At 43.3% G+C, this 18,215-nt stretch overlaps 1 protein-coding gene across 3 annotated transcripts in view; it reads left to right on the plus strand.

Moving 5' to 3' along the window:
* LOC125413061 (protein mono-ADP-ribosyltransferase PARP14) overlaps positions 1–18,215 on the plus strand; it is a 651,703-nt gene that overhangs the window by 566,458 nt on the left and 67,030 nt on the right. The window contains exons 2-8 of one of the 3 annotated variants that reach the window (XM_087901068.1): positions 160–290; positions 1,275–1,308; positions 3,766–3,990; positions 6,920–7,177; positions 9,034–11,273; positions 16,441–16,680; positions 17,227–17,448. In XM_087901068.1, the coding sequence (XP_087757194.1) occupies positions 160–290; positions 1,275–1,308; positions 3,766–3,990; positions 6,920–7,177; positions 9,034–11,273; positions 16,441–16,680; positions 17,227–17,448 (3,350 nt within the window). The remainder of the gene's footprint in view (positions 1–159; positions 291–1,274; positions 1,309–3,765; positions 3,991–6,919; positions 7,178–9,033; positions 11,274–16,440; positions 16,681–17,226; positions 17,449–18,215) is intronic. The other 2 variants (XM_087901065.1, XM_087901082.1) reach the window with 2 other exon arrangements.

Here is an 18,215-nt window from a genome sequence, read left to right on the forward strand (position 1 = left end):
CTAAGTTCTCCTTCTTTTACAAGGGCTTGCAGCTTAGGGAGACGGGCTGAGCTGCTGGCTCATAATAGTGGATTTGTAGAAATCATGGATTAATTATGTAAGTAAAGATTGCTTCCAATGTGGCTTAAAATCTTTTCTTCTTTTTTTTAATTGTTTCAGTTCGACAGAATGTTCTAGAGAAAGGGAATCATGAGTTAGAGTGGCCAGGAAAAGGGACATTCAAGTTAACTGTCCGGTTGCCCGAAGACCCAGAGAAAGCCTCAGATTCTACGGAGGCAGTTCCAGAAAAGGTAAGGACACGGGGCCTTATTCCAAGGTGCGTGGGATTCTCCATGATGAGTATGGTGGAAAAGAGCTGGGTGAGGTGACACACACCTTTAATCCCAGCACTCGGGAGGGAGAGGTAGGAGGATCTTTATGAGTTCAAGGGTAACCTGATCTACATAGTGAGTCCAGACCAGCCAAGGCTACATAGTGAGACCGTGTCTCAAAAAGAAAATGGTAGATGAGGGCCTAAGTCACACTAGCCTGAGAATGGCAGCTTGGGACTCTGGAGGGAGCAAGGACTGTAAACAATGGAGAAGCAGTCATTTTTGTCACTTTGGGAAGAGTCAGGATTTGAAGGGTGACATAGTAATTAATTTGGGATGTCAAAGTTTGTATCCATTGGTCTTGGCGTCATCATAAACAGAAGCCTGCCATTTTGTTTCCATCATCTTGAGGACAACAATGTACACTGCGAGTGCTGTTCCCTCAGCTGTGGAGAAGATTGTCAGGGACCTCTCTGAAGCATGTGCACCGCGGTCATACAGTAAACATGAACTAAGTGCCAAGTCAGACAAACCATGGGCTAAGTGCCTCAGGTTAGTCTCCGGTGTGTATCATTTCGTCAGTGATTATTGTGGCCAGCAAGAAGACACACTGTGACATGTAGCTTTCTATCCTTTCTCTAGCCCAAATGTGTCATTATTATTTCAGTTAACTGACATTTCCAGTCTGGCCCAAGAGGTGTTTTATTTATGTATGAAATGACTCAAAGTCTCCAGGTGGTAGGGGCACATGCCTTTTTCCCAGCACTCAGGAGGCAGAGGCAGGTGGATCTTTGTGAGTTCAAGGCCCATCTGGTCTACAAAGGAGACAACCAGACAGTTACACAGTGAAACGTGGTCTCGAAGAATCCTACAAAACCAAACAAACAAAACCCAAACAAACAAAAAACAAAAGAAAATGATTATTATTGTTGTATTAATGCTGTCTTACTGTTTGGGTTTTAGGAATTCAAGACAAAAACAGAAGTTGCAGGAAAAGGTAAGTCTCAGCTAAGGCAGCTCTGGTGTTAATCAGGAACTTTTGTGTTTATTAAAGCTTAGGAGAGCTTGGAATCCTCTAGAGTCACACTGGGCAGGCTCTGCTCAGCTTGGAGCCACCTGCAGTGGCATCATCTTTCCAGTCTGAGTCAGATGTGTTTAAAGCATTCCCTGAGGAATTGAGCTCTTAGGGCTACGATCAGAGGAATAGAATCAGCATTTTTTTTTTATTGAGTTCTACATTTTTCTCTGCTCCCCTCCCTGTCTCCCCCTCCCTCAAGGTCCCCATGCTCCCAATTTACTCAGGAGATCTTGTCTTTTTCTACTTTCTACTTCCCATGTAGATTAGATCTATATAAGTCTCCCTTAGCATCCTCATTTTGTCTAAGTTCTCTGGGATTGTGGTTTGTAGGCTGGCTTTCTTTGCTTTATGTTTAAAACCACCTATGAGTGAATACATGTGTTAATTATCTTTCTGTGTCTGGGTTACCTCACGCAAAATAATGTTTTCTAGCTCCATCTATTTTCCTGCAAAATTCAAGGTGTCATTTTTTTGGCTGTATAGTACTCCATTGTGTAAATGTACCACATTTTCCTTATCCATTCTTCGGTCGAGGGACATTTAAGTTGTTTCCAGGTTCTGGCTATGACAAACAAAGCTGCTATGAACATAGTTTAGCACATGTCCTTGTGGCACAATTGAGCATCCTTTGGATATATACCCAAAAGTGCTATTACTGGGTCTTGAGGAAGGTTGTTTCCCAATTTTCTGAGAAATCACCACACTGACATTCAAAGGGATTGAACCAGCTTGCATTCCCACTAGCAATGCACAAATGTTCCCTTTTCCCCACAACCTCTGCAGCATAAGTTGTCATCAGTGTTTTTGATGTTGGCCATTCTTACAGGTGTAGGGTGGAATCTCAGAGTTGTTTTGATTTGCATTTCTCTGATGACTAAAGATGTTGAGCATTTCCCTAAGTGTCTTTCAGCCATTTTAGATTCCTCTGCTGAGAGTTCTCTGTTTAGGTCTGTACCCCATTTTTTTATTGGATTATGTGATCTTTTGGTGACCAGTTTCTTGAGTTCTTTGTATATTTTGGAGATCAGACCTCTGTCTGATGTGGAGTTCATGAAGATCTTTTCCCAATCTGTAGGCAACTCAGCTTTTTTTAAACTGCTAGGAGATGTCTACAGCTGAGGAGAGGAAAGGAAGATCTGGGAGGTGGTGATGGACACTTACGCTTTGGTGGGCAGTACTAGCACGGATAGGACTTGTAGTGGATGCTTGCTGTGTGTTTCAATGGGTAGCAGTGCTCCGTGAACACTAGGTGTGTCTTAGATGGACCCCAGCTTCCCAGCACCAGCACTTCCTTTCTCAACTGCACAGAAAGTAGCCAGCACTGGGACTGGGGTCAGGTCTCCTGCTTTGCTGGTGGGTGGGTCCTGCCCAAGACTTAAATGAAGAAGCAGCTAACAATACCCGTGTAAAGGGCACCAAATGAAGACCCATACTGAATAAGGTGAGCAAGAGCAATGAAGAGATGCAGACACCAAATCTTGGGGAAAGGAATTCTTGTATAACTCTGCCTTCCAACCTGGAGACGGGGTCTCTCACTGAACCTAAGTTTACCCCTTTGGCTAGGCTTGCTGACCAGGGAGCTCTTGGGATCTGCCCATTTCTGCTGTCCACACTAGGCACATGTAGCCATGCCCAGCTGTTTACAAGGGGGCTGAAGATTCAAGCTCCATCCCTCACTCTGACATAGAAAGCTATCTAACCCAGCCAGCCATTCCTCACTGATGCTGTTACAGTGTAATCTTTAAATTCGTGCTTTGTTCAGCATGAGTATGTACACAGCTTCCTATACCTTTGCTCTCCTCCGGGGAGGCCAACAGTAGTTCTCTAATGCAGTAGACACCTGATGAGCTTCAGCTGTCTGCCATGTCCCCGCAGCACAGAGATGAAGACTCTACCCTGCCTGTAGAAGCTTGGTTCTGTAATCACAGTTGAGTACTCAAGAGACACATATGAGGGAGGATGCTCCTTCCTCAGAGCAGAAAAAGTAATAAAATTTGATTAGTGGTAACAACAACAGCTAAATAAAACAACAAGTGCTAATTTTGGTTTTTAATCCACTAAGAACAATAACAAAACCCCAAAATACTACATTTTTGGTTTTGTTTTTGAAAACACTCTGTAGACCAGGCTGGTCTCGAGCTTACAGAGATCTGCCTGCCGTGGCATCTGGAGTGCTGAGATTAAAGGTGTGTGCCACCACGCCCGGGTACATTTTAGTTTTTAATTCACTACATCAAAAACTCTACTATCTGAGATTTCCTTTTAGCAGATTTAGCCAAGATATGGGAAAGGGAGGAGGGTTGTCTCAGGACAATTTACTTAACAAACCATGATGTAATACTTTACACCTTTCATTGTCATTTCCAATTTCCTCAGATGATTTGGATACAACACATTCTCCCAGCAACAGAACGGAAAGTGTCCTGAAAGAATGTGAAACTGTTTCCTCCATGGTGGCATTTGAAAACCTGTCAGAGAAAGTGACTGACATAGTGCTGACCATCCTTGTGAAGAATATAAGCGGCTTTCCCAGTGACGACTTTAAGGTGGAAGTGATCCGAGATTTTGGTGTTGCCGTGGTTACCTTTCAGAAGCCTATAGGTGAGTCCTAGTCCCAGGGAGGCCCTGCATCCCCAGGCTTCTGTCCACCACACCCCAGGGTTTGGGACATCTCTCAGTGTTCAACACTTTGAGTAAACAAGACATCTAAGCCTTTCCCCTCAGATTTTGGAAAGATGAACAAATTCATTTTGAGATCCAGTTTGGGTCTGTTTAATAGATTGCCCTTTATTATATGATTGTTTGAGTAGGTGGAGGGAGAAATATAAAGTCCCAGGCAATTCTAAATGGAGGAGTTTGAACTCTTACTCTGCTTCCCTGGGAGGAGTTAACTGGCCTGTCACCATGCCACACTTCTGTAAGGCAATGATGCCAACAGACTTACCCTGGTGCTTAGTGTCAGGCACCTGCCAGTCTCTGCTGTGTTCATTTATTCCTTCCTTTCAACAACCCTGTGACAGGGCTTGATGTTGCCAAGAGATGGAAGAACTGGAATTGAACTCAGACAGACAACTTCCACTCCCTTTTTCCTATTATTTTACCACATTTCTCCTTGGTGTAACCCTTTCATGGTCACACATGTGGAGAAGAGAGAGCCCACTTAACGGGGAAAATGAGTGCCCCAGCCAGCAAGATGGCAGAATGGGCAAAGGCACTGCGGCCAAGTCTGACAACCTAAGTTTGATTTCTGGGACTCATGCAAGTTTCCCTCTGACCTCGAAATGCATGCACACACATGTACTGGCATGTACACACGAATAAACATGAAAGAAAATGACTGCTCTGTTAGGTCATTGTCATAAGCAAGACCCAGCTTGCCTAAAACTTGGCAGATTTCTAAATCTCAGCCCCATGTCCCATGGGCACAGCAGTGGGTGTCAGTCAAGCTCACGATGTGGTGAGAATTCTGGCCCTGTCACATAACAAGTTGTATAAAGGTGACCAAGTTATTATTTTCTCTGGTCCTCATCCACTCATCAATAAAATGGGGATGATCATACTTACCTCAATTCCTGTGATAATTACATGAGATAGTACTTCAGGATTTGATAAATGACACTTATTTAAAGTTTATTATTATTTATTATAAAGGGAAAGTTAAAGATTTGTTTATTTTATGTGTACATGCCTGCATGTATTTGTGTACCGCATGCATGCAGTGCCTGAAGCAGCCATTGGAGGGCCTGGATTCCCCTGGAACTGGAGTTACAGATGGTCCTGGGCTTCCAAGTGGATGCTGGAAACTGAATCACAGTCCTTTCAAAGGCGGCCAGGACTTTTAACCTCTGAGCCATCTCTCCAGACCCATCAAGGGAAATTTAAATAGAAATGATTCTGTTCTTTGAGAAACAACAATCTTGAGTGCATTCTGTGTTAGTTTCTGTTACTGAAACAAACTCCTAATGCCATCAGCCTTCAAAAAGAGAGGATTGTGCCAGTTCACAGTTTGGGTGGCTTTGGTTCATGGTCGGTTAGCCCTGCTGCCCTGGGGCTTATGTTGAGGCAGTCTGCATGGTGGAAGCATATAAAAAAGAGAGAGACAGAGACAGAGAGAGGGGAGGGAGAGAGGGGAGGGAGAGAGGGGAGAGAGAGAGAGAGAAGCCAGGATCATCTTGTTCCCTACCTACCCCATAATGATTGGGACATTTCCCACAGGCTTCACTTGTTAAAGGATTCACTACTTCCCATAGCACCTAGGTGAGGACTAAGACTTTAACACAGGGGACTCAGGGGCTTTGGTCAAAACTATTTGGTCACTATTATGGGGCAGGTATCGGTTTAGGGGTTGAGGCAGAAAGATGACTAAAATCATAGTTCCCTCTCTAGAGGAACTCAGTCTGGGAGGAGGAGGGAGGTGTGTGTGTCAATGAATAATGGAGAAAAAAGAGAGTCTGTCTCCCAGGTGTAGTAACCTGAGAGGGGTAGAGACAGGACCGTGCGTAATTGTCCCCATCTGAGTGTGTCCTCCAGCAGTGTCACCTGACCATCTCCAAAGGACACCACACTTGTTCATGCTGCCATTGCTTTATCCTCTTATTCATTTGGCAACCGCCCCTTTAGTGTTAAATTAGAGACCAAATATAGACCATATACTGTCTGAGTCTGAGTCCCCGTTTCATCTGTTCCTTATTGGAGCTTCAGAAGGCATTTCATCTGTGCTCAAGATCCATGTCTTCCCAGTGATATACAAGCAAGGACTTGAATTTATTTCTCAGATCCCAGCACAATGATTGGCATGGCAGGCCCTCCATCCCCCTGTTAAATTAAAAGAGGTAGTTAGGCTGAGACATGAAGATAAATAGGACCAACTGAAAAAATAGAGGAGGGAGGCTACAGACATAGCCCTATTTTGATAGCATGGTTCAATTTTATTCTTAGCCTCAACTCAAAAACTCTTCTGTCTTCCATTTAAAGTAGAGCACTGCAGACATGGGCAATTGTATATACACCGACAAATGAGAACTTTGAAAACATAGCTTGTCAAGTTTTGTTGTTGACTTTTTTTAGTTTTGGTTTTGGTTTCTTGAGACAGGGTTTCTCTATGTAGGCTTGGCTATTCTGAAACTAGACCAAGTTGGCCACAAACTCTCCGAGATCTCCTTGTCTCTGCTTCTCAAGTGCTAGGGTTAAAGGCATGAGCCACCACCAACTATTAAATGACTACTTGTCCATGGCAATATGAAAATAACTTTAAAGGTGCTACTTGGATGTGTGTTTGAAGTCAGGAGCCTGGCTGTGGCTGTGGGCTCTTACCTGCTGCCATAGTGGGCATCAAAGGTCTTGTGAAAATGGGAAGAGTGATGGCATTGTGAGAAGTGCATTCAGGAAGGTTGGCCATGGCCAAAGGACAGCTCAGTAGCAGAAAATACAGTAACTGGCTAGTTCCCCATTCTGGGTTGTAGTCAAGCCATTTCTTCCATACCATATAAAGATGCCACTGAAATTTTCTCCTTTTCTTTCTGTTTTGTAGACACCAAAAAATTTATTAGTGATACAAAAAAGTTTATTAGTGATTGTTTCAGTCACGATTCGAGCCGACAGCTGCAGCTTGCCCCGAGACTTCTGGAAACAACAAATGTAGTTAGGGTGGAAAACCTGCCTCCTGGGGTAGATGACTACCAGCTGCAGCTCTACTTTGAAAGCCCTTTCAACGGGGGCGGAAGAGTCACCCAGGTTGAGTGTTTCCCAGAAGAGAGCTCGGCGCTGGTTGAGTTTTCAGACAGCAAAGGTAATGTGTCTTGGCCTGCCACCTGGGCATGACCTGGATGGTTGGCCATTTCAGTCATTCCTTAATCTGTCAGAAATGGCACCAATCTCTCATCCATCTGGATTTGGTGCAGAATGAGGGCAGCAAAGCAGGCTCTGCCGAAGCAGCACAAGCTCATGAGAGACAGGAAGAGTCTCTGACGAGTCCAGCCTGTGACTGGATGTCACCATTCTAGGAACGTTGACAGGCCGTACTCACAGCCATAGATCTGTGTTTTACATCCCCACATTGATTCTCTAATCAACAGGTTTAGAGAGAGATGGAGTCAGAAGCATGTAGAGTTCTAGAAAGCATTCCTGTTCCCGCTGTGCCGTCCCTGTGCTGAGACCGGATAATGGGTGATTTCTCACAACCTCAGGAGAAGATGGAAGTCATGTTGATGACATCTTCAGTGGTTCTTGAGTCAGACAGACTTGAGTTACAATCCTGATGGGTGGTCACTGGCATGGTGACCTTTAGCTCTCAAACCTTCTGTTTTCTCTTCTGTAGAGGTAGTATCAGGAGTTACCTCAGAGGACTGCTGTAAAGAGGAAATGAAACAGTCCCTCAGCAGTGCTTGGCCTAAGGGGGTGCTCAGTCTGAGCTGGAGGTCACTCAGGATGTCCAGCCTCTCTGGAAACTGTGGAAAGTTGGGCCTCTGAAGGTCACATTCCTTCCCTCAGGCCTGATACCTGCTCTAGGACTGAGTCTTTCACCAGGGTATTATGTTTTAGAATCTTTCTGCCACAGGTGCCATTTAAATCCAAGTTGTTGTGGGATTGATTCTAATTTCCATGCTGATACTACTTATGCTTGCCCAACAGCTAAAACAAAGAGGAGGGAGAACGTGAGTATTCAGCCAGGGATGGCTTGTGGTGGCTGTCCTGGTACACATGGGTGACCGGGAGATTATAATGGGGAAGGCATTACTAAATTGTGACCTCTGGGACTGGACTCTCCAATGACTATGAGGATGATTTTGCCTTGGTATAGCGGCAAGACCATGGGGTCTGGGTTGGCTCACACTGGCAATTAGCTCAGATACTCCCCTGGGTTTATAGAACCCTGAATTTCAACAGCCTTGGTTTTCTCAGCTTTATCTATGGGTGTAATAGAATCTCTACCTGAGAAGGCCACTGTCAAGGTGAGAGACAGGAAACTCATGTAAAGCCCTTGGGAAAGTGATGCAGAGTGCTGGTACAGTTATCCTCTCCTGAGAAATGAAGTGAGCTATGGAAGTTAAATTCCTATACAGAAACTGATGGAATGCAGAGTGATCCAACCGGATGATTAAAATGTTCTTTTTATTTATTTACTATTTTATGTGCATTGCTGTTTTTGCAGCACATACATCCGTGTGAGGGTGTTGGATCCACTGGAACAGGAGTTACAGACAGTTGTGAGCTGCTTTGTGGGTGCTGGGAATTGAACCCAGGTCCTTTCAAAGAGCAGACTAGCACTCTTAGCTGCTGTGTCATCTCTCCAGTCCTTAAACCATTCCTTGTGCTGGTACAAACACCAACCCCATGCTTGTGTCCAAATTTGTGTCTGTTTCTTATTGTGCCACATACATCAGTGACATCAGAAAAACAATAGACTGGAACATGATTTCAGTGTAGAGCAATTTGTGTATAAAGTCATTGTAGCCATAAATGGAGTCTGTCTTGTTGTGGTTAGCATCAGTCTACAGCTGAGCAATGGGAGAATGCCACCTTTGAGTTCTACAAACAGCAGAGACTATTGCTCTCTAGTAAAGTTTGGGGTTTTTTGGAAATGCATAACATTGAGATTACTGTTATTTTGTTTGTTTGTTTGTTTGTTTTCTTTTGTTTTTAAAGTGTTAGGCACCATTCTGGAAAAGAAGCACAGTTTCAAAGGGATGCCACTGTCAGTCTTCCCCTATTATCCTTCTCTGGGCACAGCCTTGTATGGTGAGGAGAAGCCACTGGTCAAGCTTCCAGCATCTTTCCAAGAGTCACTGGACCTTCCTTTGTGGAAGTTCTTTCAAAAAAACAACCATCTGATTGAGGAGATAAATGACAAAATGAGACGCTGTCACTGTGAGCTAACATGGTCTGACATCAACGGCACAGTAACCGTCAGACCTGCTGCCACCTTAGTCAATCACAGACCAAGCATCAAGACCTGGCAGAGAGACGCCTCCGAGGTGCTGTCTGGCATCAAGTCTGAGTACGAAGTTAAGGTGTTTGAAGTGTATCCGCCAGTGTGGGACATCATACAGCATGAGTTAGGAGATGACAGGGTTCTGATGGAGTTTGATAAGGAGAGTCTCACCTTAGCCGGAAAATCAGAAGATGTCCAAGACATCGACCAGAAAATCAAGGAGTTAATAGACAGCACCACGGAAAAGGTTCGAAAGGAGGAGCAGAGTCTGAAGGAGAAAGTGGCCATTTCTCCGGGGAAACATTTTCTTTTGGAACACAGTGGTTTCCTGGAGGATCTAAGAAAAGAGAACCCAGAGCTGGAGATTCATTACGATGCTGCCACTCAGCACCTGTGTTTTAATGGATTCCGTGCAGATGTGTATAAAGTAAATTGTGACATCCAGGAAAAGATGTATTCCATGGCTCAGAAAGACGTCCCGATTCCTTCTGAAGTCTTCATGTTTCTGCAGCAAATAGACCATCAGGAATTCTCCAAGACTCTTTTTGAAGCACAGAAAATTCTTGCCACGTATGAGCTGAACGGTACAGCTCTTCTCTTGATGGCCTGTTCTTTCAGAGTCCTGGCAGAAGCAGAGAAGTGCATACTGGATGCCTTAAGTTATAAAATCATTGAAGTAGAAGACAAGGAAGTTTTAAGAGGCAATGCATGGAAAAAGAAAATTCACCCTCTGCAAAAGAGACACTCCTCCACTGCAAGCATTACGATAAAGGATGAATTAACCCCGGCTGAGGTCATCATTGCAGGCTGTGTGAAAGATGTAAATGAAATCCATGACCATCTTTTTGAGTTCTTGGAAAACAAGATAAAAATTGAAAGACTGGTTGAATTTGAACCAGTCTTGATTATCGAGTACTTAAGGGCAAATAAGAATCTGTTCTGGCCAAAGATAAGGAAGGCCAATGTGCAGGCAAGTTTCAAGCTGGAAGATGAACCAAAAGGCATTTTACTAACTGGCTCCAAGAGTAAAGTTCTAGAGTGCATGAACATGGTCAAACAAATCCGGGATTCAGTCTGCATTAAAAAGTTCCAGATTGATAAGCCTGGTGCTAGGCACTTCTTCCAGGATAAAGCATCCTATTACAAAAGTGAGATCAAACGCCTGCATGGATGCATCATTGAGCTCCAGGAGGGGGCAGAGAAGGACAAAGGCAGCCTTGAAGAGCAAAAGTGCCTCTTACAGAAGGACATAGCCCCTGGAGTCACGCTGATTGTACAGCAGGGAGACCTGGCCCGGTTTCCTGCCGATGTGGTAGTGAATGCAGCAAACGAGAATTTGAAACACCTTGGTGGTCTAGCCCTCGCTCTTTCAAACGCAGCTGGCCCTGAACTTCAAGCAGAATGTGACAAAATAGTGAGAAAGAGGGGTGTGATCCTAAGTGGCAATGCCTTTATCTCAAAACCAGGCAAGCTCCCTTGCCATCACGTCATTCACGCAGTAGGGCCTCGGTGGGACAAAAATAAGGCCCAGGAGTGCGTGAGCCTATTAAAGAGAGCTGTGGAACGAAGTCTCATCTTAGCTGAGTTGGTCAAGTGTCAATCCATAGCCATGCCAGCTATCGGCTCTGGAATCTTTGGCTTTCCCTTAGACCTGTGTGTGGCCACCATTGTTTCAGCCATCAAAGACAACTTCCAAGGTAAGCCAGACAGGCACACCTTGAAAAAGATTTATCTGGTGGACATATCTGCAAAGGTTGCTGGGGCCTTTGCTGAAGCTGTAAAAACTACATATAAAGCCACCCTCCCCCACACAGCTTCCCCTTCTGGTTTACAAGCATTAGAATTAGTGCCACCTGGGAAAACCCCACAGAAACCGCAGACACAGGACTATGTGCTGGTGTCCCCAGAAGGCCTGAAAATCCGGCTGGTGGAAGAAGATGTGCAGAATGCCAAGGTGAGTGTCCCTGTCACCAACAATGTGCAGTGATGTCACTGGCCTCTGCCTGCTTTATTGAGGGCCAAAGGAAGACAAGGTAGAGGGAAAAAACTGAGGAAAATTCCCTGCTCTCCCACTCAGACCTTCAAACATTTTTCACAGATGCTGGCTTTTTGCCAAATCATTTAGAAGTAGAGATGGATGTGTCTGTAGGGATCAAAAGGGCTCTGGGATAAGTCACTCCATCTCGGTAACTGTGGTCCATAGTAGGGGACACTGCACATCTCTCCGCATTTTCATCATTTCTCATCTCGTGTCTGGTCCATCTAGTGCTGGCTTCTGTCAGTTACAGGTGTGGAAGAGCATGGGGAATGCAGAGGATAGGAATTTAACCAATGACACGAGTAAGGGTGACCTTGGGTGCTGGAGTGGACGAGGAAGTTCTGTTTCTGGAACCCATCTGTGGGTCCTTTGTGAGGAAGGAGTGGGTGGGTGGGCTGGAGGAAGGTCCAGATGTTGGGAGTCGTGTAAGGACAATTCTTGTTTTGTGGATTTGTGCATGTTTTTTAGATGGGCTGGCAGTCAGAAAGCCCCAGCAATCCTCCTGTCTCAGACACAGACACACACACACACACCCTGAAGATATGGGCATGAGCAGCCACTGCTCTTACCCTCTCTGCATTATCCATCATCCACAGATTGTGTGTGTGTGTGTGTGAGAGAGAGAGAGAGAGAGACAGAGAGAGTGAGAGAGAGAGTATTTAGCTGGGCATGGTGGCACATGATTTAATTACAGCACTTGTGAGACAGTCAAGCAAATCTCTGTGAGTTCAAGGCAAACCTGGTTCACATAGAATTCCAGCCCATCCAGGACTACATAGTGAGACCTGTTTTCCCTCCCTTCTTCCTGAAAAGTATTTAATACCCTTTCAACACAGTTCCTACTCATTGGAACCGTAGCTGTCCTAAGCAGGGCAGGCTAGTACCTGCTTCCTGACCAGTAGCTGCAGGTCGCTCTGCATGGTTGTAGCTGTGTCCTCCAGTGAATGTGGGCCTCAAGCTTCTGTTTGCTTCAGCGGGGGTTGGGGCTGAGAGTTGGGTGATCTGCCCTTTCTGTCACTCATACGCTCTGAGCATTTTGTCGTCACTGTTCTGATTTAAAAGACACTTGCTTTGTAAGCGGAGGCTGCTTGTTCATTTCACAGCTGCCCTGACTCCTCAAATAATCACACAAAACTATATTATTTAAATCACTGCTTGTCCAATCACTTAAGCCTATTGCTTGCTAGCTCTTATCTCTTTGGTTAGCCCATTTGTAATGTTTTGTGTATTGTCACGGGCTTGTGACTTACTGGCAAAGTTCCACCTGGCATCTGTCTCTGGGGGGCTACATGGCTTCTCTCTGACTCTGCCTACTCTCTCTTCATCTGTCTTCTTGGAGCTCCCGCCTTGCCCTTTTCTGCTAAGCCACAGGCTGAAACAGATGTATTCATTAACCACTAAAAACAGCACATAGACAGAAGGACTTCCCACACCAATGCTTGGCTGAGGCTCAGTTGAAAGAGCATTTGCCTAACAGGCATGAAGTCCTGGATTCAGTCCTTTAGCACTGCATAAACATGGGTGGAGGCACAGGTCTGTAAAAACAGCACTAGGGAGATGGATGGAGGAGGATCAGAAATTCAAATTCAAGGCTATCCTTGGCTACAGAGTGAATTCGAGGCCAGCCTGAATTATATAATATCTTGTTTTTTATATTGATTTTTATTGAACTCTACATTTTTCTCTGCTCCCCTCCCTGCCTCTCCCTTCACCTTCAACCCTCTCCCAAGGTATCCATGCTCCTAATTTACTCAGGAGATCTTGTATTTTCTACACCCCATGTAGATTAGATCTATGTATGTGTTTCTTAGCATCTTTTTTTTTGGTCTAGGTTCTCTGGGATCATAATTGTGGGATGGTTTTCTTTGCTTTACATTTAAAACCCACTTATGAGTAAGCACATGTGATAATTGTTTTTCTGGGTCTGGGTTACCTCACCCAAAATGATATTTTCTAGCTCCATCCATTTCCTACAAAATTCAAGATGTCGTTATATTTTTCTGCTGTGTAGTACTCCATTGTGTTAATGCACCACCTTTTCCTTATCCATTCTTTGGTTGAGGGGCAGTTAAGTTGTTTCCAGGTTCTGCAATGACAAACAATGCTGCTATAAACACAGTTGAGCACATGTCCTTGTGGCACGATTGAGCATCCTTTGGATATATACCCAAAAGTGGTATTGCTGGATCTTGAGGAAGGTTGTTTCCTAATTTTCTGAGAAATTGCCACATTGATATCCAAAGGGGTTGTACCAGCTTGCACTCCCACCAGCAATGCAGGAGTGATCCCTTTACCCCACAACCTCTGCAGCATAAGTTGTCGTCAGTGTCTTTGATCTTGGCCATTCTTACAGGTGTAAGAGTTGTTCTAACAGGTCTCAGAGTTGTTTTGAATTGCATTTCTCTGATGACTAAAGATGTTGAGCAGTTCCATAAGTGTGTTTCAGCCTTTTTACTATGTTAATTCTGCCTAAGAGCATGGGAGATCTTTCCATTTTCCGGTGTCTTCTTCAATTTATTTCTTCAAAGATTTAAAGTTCTTGTCATAAAAGTCTTCCACTTGTTTGGTTAGAGTTACTCCGAGATATTTTATGATATTTGTTGCTATTGTGAAGTGTGATGTTTCTCTGATTTCTTTCTTAGCCCATTTATCATCTGCGTACAGGAGGGCTGCTGATTTTTTAAGTTAATCTTGTATACTGCTACATTATTGAAAGTGTAGATGAGTTGTAGAAGTTCCTTGGTAGAATTTTGGGGGTCATTTATGTAAACTATCATATCATCTGCAAATACTGAGAGTTTGACTTCTTCTTTTCTGATTGTTATCCCCTTAATCCCCTTTTGTTGTCTTATTGCTCTAGCTAGGACCTCAAGAACTATATTGAATAGATATGGAGAGAGTGGAAAACCTTGTCTTGTTTCTGATTTCAGTGAGATTGGTGGAAATTTCTGTCCATTTAGTTTTATGTTAACTGTTGGCTTGCTGTATATTGCCTTTATTATGTTTAGATATGTTCCTTGTATCCCTGCTTTCACCAAGACCTTTATCATGAAGGGATGCTGTATTTTGTCAAAAGCTTCTTCAGCATCTAATAAGATGATCAATGTGGTTTTTATTTTTCAGTTTGTTTATATGGTGGATAACGTTGACAGATTTTCATATGTTGACCCATCCCTGCGTCTCTGGGATGAAGCCAATTAGATCATGGTGGATGATTTTTCTGAAATGTTCTTGGATTCAGTTTGCCAGTATTTTATTTAGTATTTTTGCATCAATATTCATGAGTGAGATTTGTCTGTAATTCTCTTTCTTAGAAATTTCTTTATGTGGTTAGGGTATCAGGGTAATTGTAACCTCATAAAAAAAGTTTGACAGTGTTCCTTGTGTTTCTATTGTGTGGAATAATTTGAGGATTATTGGTATTAGTTCTTCTTTGAAAATCTTGTAGAATTATGAGCTGAAACCATCTGGTCCAGGGTTTTCTTTGGGAGACTTTTGGTGACTGTTTCAATTTCTTCAGTAGTTACAGGTCTGTTTAATTTGCTTACCTGGTCTTGATTTAATTTTGGTAAGTGATATTTATCCAGAAAGTTGTTGAACTCCAGGTGGTTGTGAGCCACAATGAGTGGATGCTGGGAATTGAACTTGGGTCCTCTGGAAGAAAAGCAAATGGCCTTAACTGCTGAACCAACTTTCCAGCCCCTACAGTGAAATTTTAACCAATCCTTGAAAGTTTTGTTTAAAGATCAAGATCAAAGTCCTAAATTATCACCACTGGGTGTCATTTGTCCCCATTAGCTTTAAATGACAAACAGGTGGATGGATGTGCTGGCTATGATAACAGATGACATGAGCTAGATGCTGTGACCCTGTCTTGCTTTGAATTGTTTTCAAGAGGAAGTATCTCTAAGCATCCACCAAGAACAGTTCTTGGTGTCTTGTGACCAGCAGTGATACAACTGAAACTTAAAAGAAAATATTTTTATTTCACGTGCATTGGTGTTTTGCCTCCACATGTGTCTATATGAGAGTGTCAGATCTCCTAAAACTGGAGTTACAGAAGGTTGTGAGCTGTAATGTGGGTGCTGGGAATTAAACCTGGGTCCTCTGGAACAGCATCCAGTGCTCTTACCTACTGAGCTATCTCCCCAGCCCCACAATTGGACCTTTTTACCTGGGCATGCTGCTGCAGCATGTTCCCACAGGCTAAGCTGAGCAAAGCTAAACATCATTTTAACAGTTGGCTATTGATGGCTTTGTCTTTAAACAGTGTTGTGTAACTCACAGTTTACACTTCAAGTGGGCGCAGCAGTATGTTCAATATATTCACTAAAAATGAGCATGGAAGGTTTTAGAGTTGGGGCTCACATAGGGATAATTCTTGCAGTGTAAGCATGAGTTTGTGTGTGTGTGTGTGCGTGTATAACCACAATCAACCAATCCTGCAATCTAACTGTAGTGCTTTCTAATTCTTTATACTCATTAACAGTTACTCTTAATTTATGCACCTGCTCACCCCGCCCCTCCTAGCTGTAGAGAACATCCAATCTACTCTGTTGTTATTTGTTTTCTTAATTTTCTTTTTGAACCAGGGTCTTAGTACACGGCTCTGTTTAATCTGGAACTTGCAGTGTGGACCAGGCTGGCTTTGATCCATCTTCTTCTGACTCCTGAGTGCTGGGATTAAAGGCGTGTGTCTCCACATCTGGTTCAACAGATTTACCTGTTCTTGAGGTTTCATATAAATGAAATAATATGTTTGTGTCTTCTGTGACCAGTTTCTTTTACTGATGAGAATTCTTTCAGGGAGGGGTTGCCCGTACTGTAGCATGTATCAGTACTTCATCCCTCTTAGTGGCTGCATAATATCCTATTACATGAAGATACATTTGTTTTTTCCAGCCAATGGACATTTGAATTGTTTCCACTCTGACTTTTATGGTTTTGTTTCTCTGAACAGTAATCACAAAATGTACAAGCAACTGCTGTCTTCCTTTTGCCAAGTCCAGTGGCTCAAATGTAGTCATGGTTGATGAATGTCTTTGATAAGAATTTGAAAGGAATCTTTGGTTTTGTCTTTAAGACCCATGTGGTTGTCAACTCCATTCCCTCGGATCTTGCGCTCAACAAAGGACCTCTTTCTAAGGCCTTACTGGAAAAGGCCGGGCCAAAACTCCAGAAAGAACTGAATAAAGCAGGAAAACGGGTCTCTGTGAAGGCAGGCACAATTCTACAAACCAGTGGCTGTAACCTGAACTGCCACCGTGTATTTCACGTGGTGGTTCCACAGTGGAAAGTGAATGACACTGCATCGTCACTGAAGGTAGGACCCAGCTATACATTCTCCAGGCCATGGGTAGCTCTCTGGACTCCCCTACAGCACACCACAGCTAGTCCCTGGTCTGCTTCTTTTCTGGGACAGCATCATGAGTTGGCAGGTTCCATAGAATGGCCATTTCATTTCAGTTGTAGATGACTTCTTGTAGGTCATAGTTCATATAGGTCATAGTTAGAAGCGTAAGTTAGCTATTATACTCAGCAATTGCTGATGGTCAGGGAAGGGTTGGGGGAATATACTGCATTTATTGAGGAAAGGTAAGGTAAGGGCTTGAAGTTGGGAGAGAGTGATAGACTGGGACAGCTGTGGCTTCCCCTCTTTGCTTATGGTGGAGTGAGTCTGTGCTCTTGTAAGGGTGTCCATGTTCTCTTTCTCATCTCTTCTCTGAAGTTTCCCTGTCACACTGCTGCTAACTTTTGTTGAAAGCACAATAGAATGGACAGTGCTCCCAGGACAAGCTGCTGACTACCTACTTTTTAGGGTCCCCCATTTCTAAAGAAGACATTTAAGGAAGTTCTCTGTGCTTTTCAGATCATGAAAAACATCATCAGAGACTGTCTAGGAATCACCGAGGCACTGTCTCTGCAATCAATTGGATTTCCAGCAATAGGAACAGGAATTATGGGGTTTCCTAAACCCGAATTTGCTAAGTTGATAATTTCAGAAGTGCTCAAATTTAGTAGCAAGAACCACCTGAAAACTTTACAGGAAGTTCAGTTTCTGCTGCACCCGAAAGACGTGGAAAACATTCAGGTACAGACTCGACTTCTGATCTCTTTGTCACCTGCAGGATGGGACCTGTGTTCTTCTGCATCTTCTTGGTCTAATAGGAGGTTTGTTTTATGTGGTTTCATTATAGGAGAGTACTGACTAGCTATACATACCATGACAAATTTCAAGAAAAATTATAAACAGAAAAAATAGTAACTACTTATCCAAGAAAGTTTCAAATACCCCCAAAAGTCCAAAAACAAACCCAATGAAGTTCTATCTGTTATTCAATCTCAACTGCTATTGCTCTGTGGCCAGGTGTTTGATCTTTTTCTAACATGTAATGTTTACACATGATTCTGTCTCTAAACAATTCACCAATTCATTTTTAACATAATCTTACTACTAAAACACACCTTGAAATGGCAGTCGTTCCTTTATGTGGTCAATGATAGAGTTAATGTGTGAGGTTCCAGCTGTCTCATGAATGCCTCTCCATCTCTCCATCCTTATGTCTGGATGAGAATCAGATAAGTAAGGCTCACACATTGTAATACCCATTATAGAGTCAGATAAGTAAGGCTCACACATTGTAATAGCCATTATAGAATCATGTAAGTAAGGCTCACACATTTTAATAGCCATTATAGAATCATGTAAGTAAGGCTCACACATTTTAATAGCCATTATAGAATCATGTAAGTAAGGCTCACACATTTTAATAACCATTATAGAATCATGTAAGTAAGGCTCACACATTGTAATACTCATTATAAAACCAGATAAGTAACGCTATTACATTGTAATAT

The sequence above is a fragment of the Myodes glareolus genome, chromosome 2 (genome assembly GCF_982192425.1).
Source record: "Myodes glareolus chromosome 2, mMyoGla1.1, whole genome shotgun sequence".
Lineage (NCBI taxonomy): Eukaryota > Metazoa > Chordata > Mammalia > Rodentia > Cricetidae > Myodes > Myodes glareolus.